The sequence below is a fragment of the Corythoichthys intestinalis genome, chromosome 1, assembly GCF_030265065.1.
Source record: "Corythoichthys intestinalis isolate RoL2023-P3 chromosome 1, ASM3026506v1, whole genome shotgun sequence".
NCBI lineage: Eukaryota > Metazoa > Chordata > Actinopteri > Syngnathiformes > Syngnathidae > Corythoichthys > Corythoichthys intestinalis.
In genome coordinates this window covers 17,712,095-17,725,667 of record NC_080395.1, presented here as the reverse complement: position 1 = coordinate 17,725,667, position 13,573 = coordinate 17,712,095, and the positions used below count along the sequence as shown (strand labels likewise).

The following is a 13,573-nucleotide window of genomic DNA, read 5'->3' as shown; positions in this document are numbered from 1 at the left end:
ACAATGATCCCAAACACACAGCCAGGGCAACAAAGGAGTGGCTTCGTAAGAAGCATTTCAAGGTCCTGGAGTGGCCTAGCCAGTCTCCAGCTCTAACCCCATAGAAATCTGTGAAGAGAGTTGAAAGTCCGTGTTGCCCAACGACAGCCCCAAAACATCACTGCTCTAGAGGAGATCTGCATGGAGGAATGGGCCAAAATACCAGCAACAGTGTGTGAAAAGCTTGTGAAGAGTTACAGAAAACGTTTGGCCTCCGTTATTGCCAACAAAGGGTACACTACAAAGTATTGAGATGAACTTTTGGTATTGACGAAATACTTATTCTCCACAACGATTCGCAAATAAATTCTTTAAAAATCAAACAATGTGATTTTCTTGGTTTTTTTCCCCACATTCTGTCTCTCATGGTTAAGGTTTACCCATGTTGACAATTAAAGGCCTCTCTAATATTTACAAGTGGGAGAACTTGCACAATTAGTGGTTGACTAAATACTTATTTGCCCCACTGTATGCAGTCATGGACTTAACATGTATGGCTAATTGTATTGTGATGCCCAACTGGATACTTTAATAATGATAAATGTAACAACTTCAAGTTTTTCCAATAAACATTCTGTGAAGAGTAAGGGAACAACTTCAACTGAAGTTATGGGAAAAGTGCCTATAATGCACCATTATATTCATCGTTGAAATCAAAATAGTGCAAACATCAGTTTTTTGGTGCAAAGTGCCAATAAGGCACGGTGCTTCTGGCTCAAACTAACAAACAAAAGCACTAGTGGTGCAACAATTAATCAATTAATCCACAACAATTCGATTAACAAATCGATCGACAACTATTTTGATAACCAATTAATCGTTTAGGACCTTCTTTACCTTAAACTGGTCTAAATTATTGAAATTATAACATACATATTAGAGTCCATTTAATGTTTGCACCATGAATGCAAATAGTATGCTCACATAACAAATCCCAAGCATCTTAGTTTAGAGACATCTAATGGTCAATAAGCATAACTGCAGTGCTATGCTGTGACCAGCCCTTGAACAAAAGCAGAAAGCTTTTACATTAACCGAGAAGGCAACATGCATTTTGGCCTAAAACTGATAATGAAATCAGATGTCAGTATAATCGACATCTTTTTTAAATGATTTTATCAGAACACTCAAATAAATTATGTAGGGCTGTCCCAAACGACTAATTTTCTCCCGATTAGTCAGCAGACTATTTTTACGATTAGTCGACTAATCTAATAATTTAAAAAAAAATGTTTTTTTTTGTTTTTGTTTACTAATTTAGCAATGAAATTTTTGTTGACGCTTATCAATTCACAAAAAACATATTGGATCACCTAAATTATTTACTAAAGTACAAATAAACACGTAAATAGCGATAATAAATCACAAATAAACAATGACTTCAAATGCTGATAGAATTAACTAGTGTAGCATCCCGATTGAAAAGATGGTCTCTTAAACTGATGGTTTACAACTTTTATTCCATCCTTGATGTAATCACACTGTAAGAGCTACGGTGCACACAAATAAAACAACACAATTAGAAATTATCGAAAACTTTTCACCTTTTTCCTTTTAAACCTTATTTATATATCAATGAATTGCCTATATGAATTGCCTTTACCTTAATTTATTACCTTATCATTGACAATCTCTTCCTTGAGTGCAATCGCTGTATATACTGTATATATTTATGACCTTTCAACGTTATATAATTTTCTATACCATAAAATAAACAATAACATGAAATAAACCTTTCAGTTAGCAATACTAATAGCACTTATAGGCCCATTGTCAATGAAACATTATTATTTAGTAAAGCGACAGCACCCTCTGGTGTACAAAAAATGCAAAAAAAAAATTTTTTTACAAACGGTGACAGCGCTTGAGGTGTTTATTCACCGCCGACGTGCAGCCAAGCTTGGCAGTGAAGAGACAGGACACAAGAGTGTACCCTCCTTTATTTCTTTGAAATAAGTCAGTGTTTTGGACACTGGTGCGCTTTTTTGGCTTTGTGCCGCTTTCCCCGCTTGCATACAGAGCATCCGACGTTCTGAACTTTCCGCGCATATATTTTTTTAACCCTTCATTAACCGTCGACGGGATGTTGTGCTCGTCGACGGATTTACGTAATCGATGACGTCGACTATGTCGACTAGTCGGGACAGCTCTAAAATTATGTAAAAAAAAAAAACAACAACAACAGAAGTATACAGAATTTTTAATGCCTCAAATATTTTTGATTTACGCGATTAACTCGAGTAATTCGATTAGAAAAAAGTTTCAAATCAAATGTTGCTGCTTCGAGTATCAGTTTAATTAAAGTGGCGTTGTAATGGTTTGTTTTGAAAGTGTGTGCATTTAATTTTATTGATTAGGGTGGATACACTGCTTTCTAGTGGCAATACTGAATATGAAATAACTAACTTAACATTACTGAATCCAATTGCTCCCTGTTAAGACCAACATAAGGGAAGTTCTTGTTTGAGCTAATATGTTTTTTTTCACGCATTCGGAATTTAGTTTATAGATATATTAAGCTGTTTTTTTTTGTGGGAATATGTGTTTAAACGATTTGTTAGAGCATTCTAAAAAAAAACAAAAAAACTTTAGCACTCTCTAGCATTTAAGCTAGTGGACTTTTGCTATGCAAGTTAGCCATTTGTTCTTTTGTTGTACTTATATCATTTTTTTTTATACCAAATGAGGCTAAGCTTAGTTATTTTAATTTATTGTTAAACAAAAGTGCAATTCTACAGAGTTTGAAGAAACACTTGGGAATTTTATTTTGTATTCGCATTTAATGCTCTTTTGAAAGTGCAATCTTAGCCAGCTTCTGTTTTACAGCTCCTAAAATTTATTCTGCAACGCATTAAATGTTCCTAATGCAATTACTCGATTATTCGAACTAACGAGTTGATAGATTAATAGACTACTAAAATAATCGATAGCTGCAGCACTATTTAGTTTAATGCTTTTGCTTTTTAAAAAAAAAAAAAAAAAAAGTATCTGGGCTTCAAAAATAAGCTAACAAAATCAGCTTTAGACATGGGCAACAGACTGAATTTCTTTTTAAAAAGTCGGTATTGGCCTTTAAAAATGCTGCGTCAGTCGACCTGTTTTCTTCTTATGAGATAACAATTATAAGCTTCCGTGTACGGTTCCATAAAGGTGATTTGAGATAAGAGTTTTGTAAAGAACCCAGACTAGTCTTCAACTTACAACTTCTGTCAACATTCTGTAGTGTGTCATTTCCACCTTTAATCTACAGAGCGTAATAGTACCACTCATAATAACCATAACAATAATAGCAACACTAAAAATGGCACAGCTCCATCCTGGGGACTTACCACGGAAGAGTCAGTCTCATCCAATTCCTCGGCGGCACAGGAGGTCCCGGCTTGTTCCGACATGATCACCTGCACCTCTGGAAAACACGCACACACACGTGCTAGAGGATATGTGCAATGACAAAGGAGAACCGCGTGCAGGAATCAATAACAAGTGAAGTAAGACATCTTTATCCGAGCTGTGCTCACACTCTCACACGCATAGACACAGAGGAGTTGAGGCTGCCTGAAGCAAAAATAACTTTGTTGCTGTGATCTATGTCTTCATTTTTTACACGTTTTTTCATCCCCTTGCTATATTGATCAATCACTGTGTGTCCGTGACTCAAAAAGTGTCTATTTTATCATATATTCATACTTTTTGTGTTCCTTTAGTGGCTTTTTGGTCATGGATGATGTATGCTTAGATAAAACAAACAGTAATGATGAGTGGAGCACCAGAGTGTGTGAATCCTCCAAGGAACAGTACACAGGTTTACTGTTGCGGTCTGTTCATACAGCGTACCCTGAATTTGTACACAACTTGGAATACTTCATATTCTAATCCAAGGACGGTGCTGTGGTTGTGACCGCACCCGGGGCCGATTTGCGGGTGTAAAGTGGGCGTGGTTGGGTGAGGTAAGATTATGCGCGGAGCTGTAATAATATAGTGATTAAGTGTTAAAATATATCTCGTAGCCACTTACAGTTGTCTGGATAGGCGCGCAAAAAAAATTCCACTTGCACACAGGCTCTGTTCACATTTGTTCCGCTACTGGTCGAGTCTCTAATGCAGTGGTTCTAAGCCTGGGTTCGATCGAACCCCAGGGGTTCGGTTAGTAAGTCTAAGAGGTTCGACGAAAGTTAAGACACACAGGGCCCTATTTTCGTACACTGACTAAAATCAAAGTGTCGCTTTAGACTAAGTTTTGGACTGGTTTTCCCCTTAATTTACAGGCTTCATTCCATTTCTTTCAACTGCTCCCCCTCAATCTAATGGGAGGAGAAACTGGTTTGCTCAGTGGAAGGTTGACCTGTACTTGGTACGAGGAAGTATAACAACAACATATATTGCAAGAACAAAAAAAAAAGTCATATTTTACACTATGAAAATAGTATGTGATGCAAGGATGCAATACTAAAATGAGGGTCGAATAAAAAAAAAAAATCCTTTTCCAACATGAAAATCTACAGCAAAAGACACAATTATTTGTAGTATATTTGAAATTTGAACTAATTCGAATGGGAATTCACTCAGATATTAGCAAGTGCTATAGCTAAGCTATACTGATTTTGAATTTGAAAAAAAAAAAGGCTTTAATATTTAAATTCCGAAGGGTTCGGTGTGTGCACACATGAAATTCGTGTGGTTCAGTGCCCTTAGCTAGGTTACGAACTAAGGTAATGGTAACAATAACTATCATATTATAAAACTATAAAGCGTAAGATGACATAAATATAACTGACATTCATTCACTTGCTAAAAGTGTTTGAATTTTCAAATTTTGAATTGTCAAACAAAAAATGACCACTTATGGGTGCAGACATTTTGTGATGTCACATATACCCACATTTACCATAATAAACGTGAAAACTGGTGCATGTGATAATGGGTATTAATGCAGGTGTTTGAACACAAAAAAAACTAAGAAAATAATGTTTAAACCAGTGTTGTTTACTGAAACGGAAATATTTCGTCGACCCTTTTTGACTAAAATTTTTCATGACGATGATGAAACAAACTAAAAACGTGTCTCGGGAGACTAAAACGTAACGACACGAATGCCAGTTTTCGTCTGACGAGACATGAACGAAACGAAAATATGCCATAGCTTCCGTCATGTGTGACATTCATGTGTAGTTAGCCTGCATTGTAGGAGTGTCTTGTTGTGTCACTCATGTGACGTGCTGCGCCCCCCCCCAACTCACCCATTAGCTTGTTTTGAGACACACACGGTAGGATTTGTCTTCTTATCTTGGCAAGCAGTGTTGTTTTTGGCAGCCCTTTTAATTTTCGTTTTAGTCTTAGTCTTTTGCACGAAAATACTTCTTAGTCATATTTTAGTCATTTCAAAATGTGTCTTTGTCTAGTTTTTGTTGACGAAAACTCAAGACTACTCAAGATTTCGTCTTGTTTTAGTCGACATTAACTAAAAATGTTTTTGTAAATTAAAAAATATATATATACTCCTTACAAAAATCAAGGTATCCAACTATTTTGAATGAACTTTGGCATACGAGCACATATTGTAGCGTCTACAACACAGGTGTCAAACTGATTCCAGAAAGGGCCAAGTGGGTGCTGGATTTAGTTCCAACCGATTCCGTGAAGAGAGTTTACCCAATGAACTTCCTGCTGAAAAAAGCAGCAACTGACAACGTTTAACTGATTACACATATAAAACATATGATTGGTGAAAAGGTGTCCTCTTCATTGGTTGGAAAGCAAACCTGCACCCACTTGGCCCTTTCTGGAATCGGTTTGACACCTGTGGTCTACAAGGACAACGCCAACTTGGTGATAATACACACTCGGCAGGAAAACAGTATATGATTTTCAATTAATTATACCCACCTGGGCGGCACAAACTGTATGTAAAAAAAAGTTGTCCGAGTGTTTATGACGACGCTTGCCATTAGCATTAGCCTAATGCTAACGTGAGCATAGCATAGCGTTTAACGCGAATGCTATGTTAACGCTACAAGTTACAGTTAGTGTGTAATGATCAGTCATCACAGACCTTTCAAGGCATAAGCAACATTGCAAATTATCTCTGGCAAAGATAAGAACACAAGTCTAACCATGTGCGCAAGCCTGGAAACATGAGAGCAGCAGCACATCACATGAGTGACACAATCAGATACTGCTACGATGCAGGCTAACTATACATAAAATGTCACACATTGTCAACTTATGACAGAAACTATGGCGTATTTTCGTCTCGTTGTCGTCTCACCAGCCGAAAATTGGCATTAGTCTCTTATGTTTTAGTCCCCCAAAACACGTTTTTAGCTCGTTATTGTCTCATCATCGTCAGGAAAAAATGATTGATTAAATATTTTTGTTAGTCATCGTTGACGAAAACAACATTGTTGGCAAGACAGAATACGCAATATAGCCTTAGCCTCAGTGATCATCACACACTCAATGTAACTCGTAGCATTAGCATAGTATTCACATTCCCGCTAGCATTAGGTTATTACTAACGGCAAGCGTCCTCTTAACTCATTTGCTCCCAAAATTGTATAAATACGTTCTATTTTTAATTGCTTCAGTATCCCAAAAACATATTTATATGTCTTTTGCGTTTTTTTTTTTTTCCCACAATCTGCATGTACAGGTTCCCATGTATCTTAGATAAAATGCACAAAGCTCAAAACGCATTTTAAAGCAATAAAACTGGCCACTGGAGGGCAGTAGCGCATTTTGTAAGACCCCACAACCCGATTCAACCAGTACAGCGTAGTTGTGACCGTGCTGCTCGCCTATCAGAGCCTGCTCTGCAGGCTTGCCGTTCGCGTCCCCCGCACCCTCCAGTTTCCCGCACGGAAACACGCACGGTCAAACCAGTTCCCCAGGCGAACGAAGCAGTGGTCACCACAAAAGAAAGACTAAAAAAAATCCATCTTTACGAAACAGGCGGCAATGAGGGAAAAGTTTAACCCGCTGTCGCGGCCACCAAGCGTCATCTCTCAGTTAGGTATGTGTAAATAAATTGTTACTTTGCTATCAAAAGCTCTATTTGTCTGGTTGTTTATGTTATTTTGGAAAAGTAAAACATTATTCAGATGACTGGGATGTAATTAAAGCAAAAAATAGCTGTGTTAAAAAAGTTATGTTTGAAATGTATGCGTTTACAAAAAGCTAATTTTCCCCATTTTTTCATCAGAAATTGGAAAATTGCTCAACCTAAGCTATTTTCTAATGCTGATTTCTAAAAAATGGAAAAAGATATGAACTTACTTTTTTCTGCTAAAAGAAGAGAGTCTAATCTAACTTTTGGAGGGTTCCATGTTTATATAGCAATAGAACAGAATTTTCTGTTGGCCTTGGAAAATCAGTCAAAATCCAGTAAAACGGCCTGGAGCGAAGGGCCTTGCTCCGGAGAAAATGGCTGGGAGTGAATGAGTTAAACTCTCAGACAAATATCTTTTTACATACAGTTTGTGCCGTTCAGATGGGTATAATTAATTGAAAAAAATGTACTGTTTTCCTGCTGAGTGTGTATTATCACGTGATAGATTTGTATATGCTACAATATGTGCTCAACTGTCAATAATCATTCAAAATAGTTTAAAACCTTTTTTTTTTGTTAATTTTTGGAGTGAAACCTTCAAATTTTACAGACGAAAATATAAGTAAACGTGGACTAAAACCAGACGAGATTGGTCTGAGTTTTCGTTAACAAAAACTAGACGAAGACAAACACATTTCGAAAAGACTAAAATAGGACTAATAAGTATTATCGTCCAAAAGACTAAGACGAAAATTTAAAGGGCTACCAAAAACAACACTGATTTAAACACAAAAAAATGAAAAATTATTTGTGCAGCCATTTTGTGATGTCATTTATACCCAGAACATACACACTAATTGACCTGAAAACAGGTGCCTGTGATAATGTGTATGGGATAATGGGTAAAAAATTATGATACTCACATTTGATCGGCTAAATTATTATGCTATTGATTGTAATTATATCTTTCTGCAGTATTCCTAATCAGAAAAATGAAATCTCAGGTTGTTTTTTTTTTCCCACAATTTATTAGGGCTGTCAAAATCATCGCGTTAATGGGCGGTAATTAATTTTTTAATTAATCACGTTAAAATATTTGACGCAATTAACGCACATGCCCCGCTCAAACAGATTATAATGACAGCACAGTGCAATGTCCGCTTGTTACTTGTGTTTTTTGGTGTTTTGTCGCCCTCTGATGGTGCTTGGGTGCGACTGATTTTATGGGCTTCAACACCCATGAGCATTGCGTAATGATTGACATCAACAATGGTGGGCTATTAAGTTTATTTTTTGATTGAAAATTTTACAAATTTCATTAAAACGAAAACATTAAGAGGGGTTTTAATATAAAATTTCTATAACTTGTACTAATATTTATCTTTTAAGAACTACAAGTCTTTCTATCCATGGATCGCTTTAACAGAATGTTAATAATGTTAAATCCATCTTGTTGATTTATTGTTATAATAAACAAATACAGTACTTAGTAGAGGTGTGCAAAATTTCCGATTCTTAGATCATTCTCAATTCGGCCGTGGAAGATTCGAGAACGATTCACAAACATCCAAATTCCGATTATTGAAATATGCCAAGTAAAGTGGAAGTATAACACACTCAGTGCGCTGCGCAGTCAATGAGGAACGGAGCAAGAGTAGCTAAACATCATGCTTTTCATTACCCGGCCCCTCGGGTAATGCCAATACTCAACTCACGGCTCTAGCTCAACTCGTGCCACGAGATAAAAAAACACAACAACATACCTGACTGCTGCCGAAAAGCTGCTACAAAGTACATCCACATAATGTTACGGTAGATATCATTTATACAGGACTAGATGCAATATAGATTCGGTAGCGTTAGCAGCACACCTACATAAAGCTAGATGTGCGCGTTAGTAAACGGCTGCCATCTTAAAGCAGTACACTTCCCTGCAAGGCTGTTGTAGCGAACCTTCCAAGCACACCTAGTTAACTTTTTATCTAAAATACTCCTAAATCGGTAAAATATTGACTTGAATCTATCTATAAAATAGTTTTAAAACGTTCACATGTCGAAAGTAGAAAAAAAGGGAAATTATGGAATAACGGGAGCAATTTTAACAACTTTAACGGTTGATTCACAACATTAAATTAATTGAATGTAGTTTAAAGCTGCTGATACAGAATGGGGACTGGAGTTTTTTATTTACTGTTATTTTTGTATATTTGTTTACTGCTATATGTTAACTTGATACTGAAATAGTAGTTTGGTTTAGCCTGAGAGTATTTTTGAACAATTTTGGAACTAATGTACAAAACATTTTTCAAAAAAAAAGGAGGGGGGTGCATCAATAATCGTTTTATAATCGAATCCGAACCTCTGAATCGTAATCGTAATCAAATCGTTAGGTGCCCAAAGATTCCCAGCTCTAGTACTTATGTACCGTATGTTGAATATATATATCCATCTTGTGTGTTATCTTTCCATTCCAACAATAATTTACAGAAAAATATGGCATTATTTTATAGATGGTTTGAATTGCGATTAATTACGATTAATTAATTTTTAAGCTGTAATTAACTCGATTCAAAATTTTAATCGTTTGAAAGCCCTACAATTTATCAAACAGGCTTCTTTCAGGTGGAATGAACATGACAATGGTTCTGTCTTTCCCTTTCAGTACAGTAGTAACTAAGGCTACGTTCATACTACAGGTCTTAATGCACAAATCCGATTTTTTGTCATATCTGTTTTTTTGGCATGCCCGTTCAGACTGCCTTTGTCCATTGAGACCATTCAAGTATTACTCATGCGCACTAATTCGCAGTCCGACACGCGCTGAGCAAGACGAACCGCATGCGCAGAAGCATCAAAACAAATGACCACACATGTTGGCTGTCATCCGTCATTCCAGGGATTATCATATTTTGCTCGTTAAAAAGAGGACACAAATAACAGACATTAATAATCCACGTTTAGTTTTATTTTCAAAATTTATATGGACTGATAGAACGCATACACGCACACACATAAGCCTTGACGTGTGTGCGTGAAATGACGTGGGTGCGTCAGTTTGCCCCGACTCGGCCATGTGTGCAATAATGAAATATTGCTCATTCAATTAAATTCGAAAATTGACAGGGTTTTCCTTTTCTTCATTTAATGTTTTTTTTATGACTGTGGTCAAGCCCGCTTCTTGCTTAAAAGCAGAGTTCAAGCTAGGCGCTAATGCCTGCATCACTGCCGTCCTTCGTGCCTCTTGCTGTTTGCTGACGTAATTAGTGCATGAATTCCGATTCCGGAGACTGGACAGTACAGACCGCTGCGACAGTCTGGAAAAATGTGGCCCAGATCGGATTTGAACCACATACGAAAGTGACCCAGATCGGATTTGAAATGGTCCGGTTCTGTGCGACTTGTCACGTTCAGACCATCAAGTTAATGCCTCACTCGAGTCGGAAAAACACGAAAAAATCGGATTCGTGCATTAAGACCTGTAGTGTGAACGTAGCCTAAGTGTCCTTTTCTTGCACCATATTACCATGTATTCTTACACTGGGATGTAGTCAATGACAAACAAATGCTAACAGTAAAGCGTATAAAGAAGAAAAAAAAAGAAAAAAAACACTTCGAAGTCATAAACAAATAACAAACAAATGACAAAAATGTCATTTCTTATGCCACATAACAACCTAGTTTTACGTCACCTAGCAAAATAGTTCACTCCTTGTCACAAAGCACTTTCATACATACCTTCACTCTGGTCATCCCTGTTGGAATTTTCATCTTCCACCGATTCCGCTGATGCATCCTTCCCTGGTGACAGGTCACTTTCAGAAGGTTCCACACACACTAGCTCCTCGGTTCCCTCTGGACGCTCCTCTGTATGGAAGCCGGACTCTAAATTGATAGTAGTTTCCTCAGATCCAGTTGTGGGTTCAAGTGAAGTCGGCGAACACGTGCCGCTTTGGTTCGGCGTCATGTTATCCGCTTCGCCAACGTTGATTTCCTCAGTCGGCTCCTTCTCCTCCAAGAGGATACTTTCCTCGGTAGGGTGGAATACGTCCGTCACGCAGCTTCCAACCGACTGGAAGCTGACGTCGTCGTCACTGGAAAGGCCGTGGGTTACACCCGAATCGGGGTCAACGTCGAATTTGTGCTCAGGTGAGCACTCTGTCTCCTCTGGAGTTTCCCGTCCAGCTATGAAAGCTTGGTCGACATTCTCCGTCGCGTTCAACTCCGAACAAGTCTCCCGACAAGTAGTCTGCTGATCAGGGTCTTGCTGCCACTCTCCCGTGTGATCCCGTCCAGCTGTTTCCTGGTTTTGTTCGGAGTTGTTTACATCTGGCGGAGGTTCCTCCTCTACGTGAGGCGGAACATCTGATTCTAGGATTACATCATCACTCACTGCCGGAGGTGGGAGGTTCTCTTGCGCTAAAGCTTCATTCTCAACTTCCTCCTCATTTAAGAAAGGTCCGTTGCTATGGTCCGAGTCGTGAGTCAAATCCTCGCCGTCCTGGTGTGACTCTCGGACTGGGGCGTCAGACGACGGTGACTGGCCCATGACGAACTCTCCACTGCTTTCCTCCTCTGTGCTCTGAGAGATTCCGTTTACTTCCTTCCCAGATAAGTCCTCTCCCTCTGTGGCCTCCTGTCCTTCTTCTCTATCAGTTTTCTGCTCACTCCGCCCTGCCGGTGGAAGGCTTTCCACAGGCGGAGGGCTCCCTCCTTCTTGCCTTTCACACAAACTTAAGTTCTCTGCAGTGTCAGGCTGTTCCTGTCCCTCTACACTTTTAGACTCAAGACACACCCAATCCTCAGGGGGGGTGAGGCCAGGCTCCCCAGGGTGTACTACAGACACACTCCAGTCTTCTTTGTCGTCACATCCACAAGTGACACTAGTACCGTTTCCAACTGAGTTTCCTAACGCGTTTGCTCTCGGGCAGCCCGTCGTCTCAGTCTCGATGCCCTCGCTGCATTCGTCGGCTGTGTGCAAACAATCTGAGCGCAGCTCCAGCACAGACGCTCTCTGCGGGAGAAGACAATATTAAGTGTGCGGTCGACTGCATGATTGCATAAGTTGTTCCACAGCTTATAAGAACTAAACTGAAGGCTGAAAAGTTGCGGGCAGGGAAGAGACAAACAATCAAAGGCGGCGTTTCGTGACTCACCTTGGCGTGGAGATGACTCGTCAAATGCAGCAGTTGGTCCACGCTCTGGCTAAGGCTCGGCGGGTCGCGACCCGGGTACACGCTTTGGGTCAGGGTATGCAAGCCTGGTTCGCGGCATACCACGCGGGCGTCTGTCGGCACCGGTTGGACGCACTGGGGTCCTTGGTCGATGTCGCCGTCTGTCTCAGCCCTGCCACGGAATAAACACTTAGATCATCCCCGAAGAAAGGAGCTCAACCCCGATTGGCCCATCGAGCACAGAGAGTTTTAACAGTGATGTCAGCTGATCCACACCCCCCTACATTTGCTGCCTTAATCCATTTACAGTGAGAGCAAAGAAAGCCATTGTGGTTGTTGACAAATGTATTTTTAGCCAGTTAGAAGATAGTAGGTCATGAAATGACAACACATAATTAAAACTGCAAGCAGTGATGGATGCGTGTGCCTTCATATCCAAAATTTTTTGCCTTGTCGATCTGTCTCGGCTACCGACTCCTGACTTTACCAAAGTTCTGATAACTGTACAGTCTACAGCAGACATGTCCAAAGTCCGGCCCGGGGGCCAAATGCGGTCCATGGTCTAATTTCATCCGGCCCCCAGCCTCTTTCATAAAATCAATAACGTCTGGCCCGCATACAGACTTAATGAATTGGTCAGCAGTACTGCTACCAGCATATAAAATAGCTTACACACTAAATGCTGCTCATCATTTACCCACTAAAAGGCAGCAGCACTCTAAGCCACATTACCCAGTGTGACCTTTTACTCTCAATTTTCTAAAATGGCGACAATCAACAAAAAAAAGAAAGTTGACTGCGACGGCCGACACTTCAAGAATAGGTGGAAATTGGACTACTTCTTCACTAAAATACGCAACAACTGTGTCTCCCTCATTTACAAAGAGAAAGTCGCTGTTTTTAAAGAGTTCAATGTGAGGCGATATGACCAAACAAGACACAGTGATTTGTACGACAGAATTACAGGGAAGAAACGTAGCGAGAAATTGAAGCAACTTGAAGCTAGTTTAATTTTACAGCAGCAGTATTTTGCAAGAGTCCGAGAGTCGAAAGAGAACGCCACAAAGGCTAGTTGCCAGATTGTTGAAATTATTAATTAAAAAATAATAATAAAGCAAATGTGACACACATAGTGGCTTACTTAAATTTGCTTAAATATATTTTTCTATGTAAAGGATGTCAGCCAAGGTCGGCCCCCCACATTTTTACCACACTAAATCTGGCCCCCTTTGCAAAAAGTTTGGACACCCCTGGTCTACAGAGTACCTCGAGATACGAGCGTTTCTGGACACAAAAAATTCATTTTACGAAAAGTTTG

The 13,573-nt window shown here is 39.3% G+C and overlaps 1 protein-coding gene across 9 annotated transcripts in view; it reads right to left on the bottom strand.

The window, feature by feature from the left end:
• LOC130921629 (A-kinase anchor protein 13) overlaps nucleotides 1-13,573 on the bottom strand; it is a 276,582-nt gene that overhangs the window by 174,634 nt on the left and 88,375 nt on the right. For all 9 annotated transcript variants that reach the window (XM_057845733.1, XM_057845759.1, XM_057845767.1 and 6 more), the window contains exons 7-9: nucleotides 12,238-12,427; nucleotides 10,820-12,095; nucleotides 3,369-3,445 (exon numbers count right to left, since the gene is read on the bottom strand). In XM_057845733.1, the coding sequence (XP_057701716.1) occupies nucleotides 3,369-3,445; nucleotides 10,820-12,095; nucleotides 12,238-12,427 (1,543 nt within the window). The remainder of the gene's footprint in view (nucleotides 1-3,368; nucleotides 3,446-10,819; nucleotides 12,096-12,237; nucleotides 12,428-13,573) is intronic.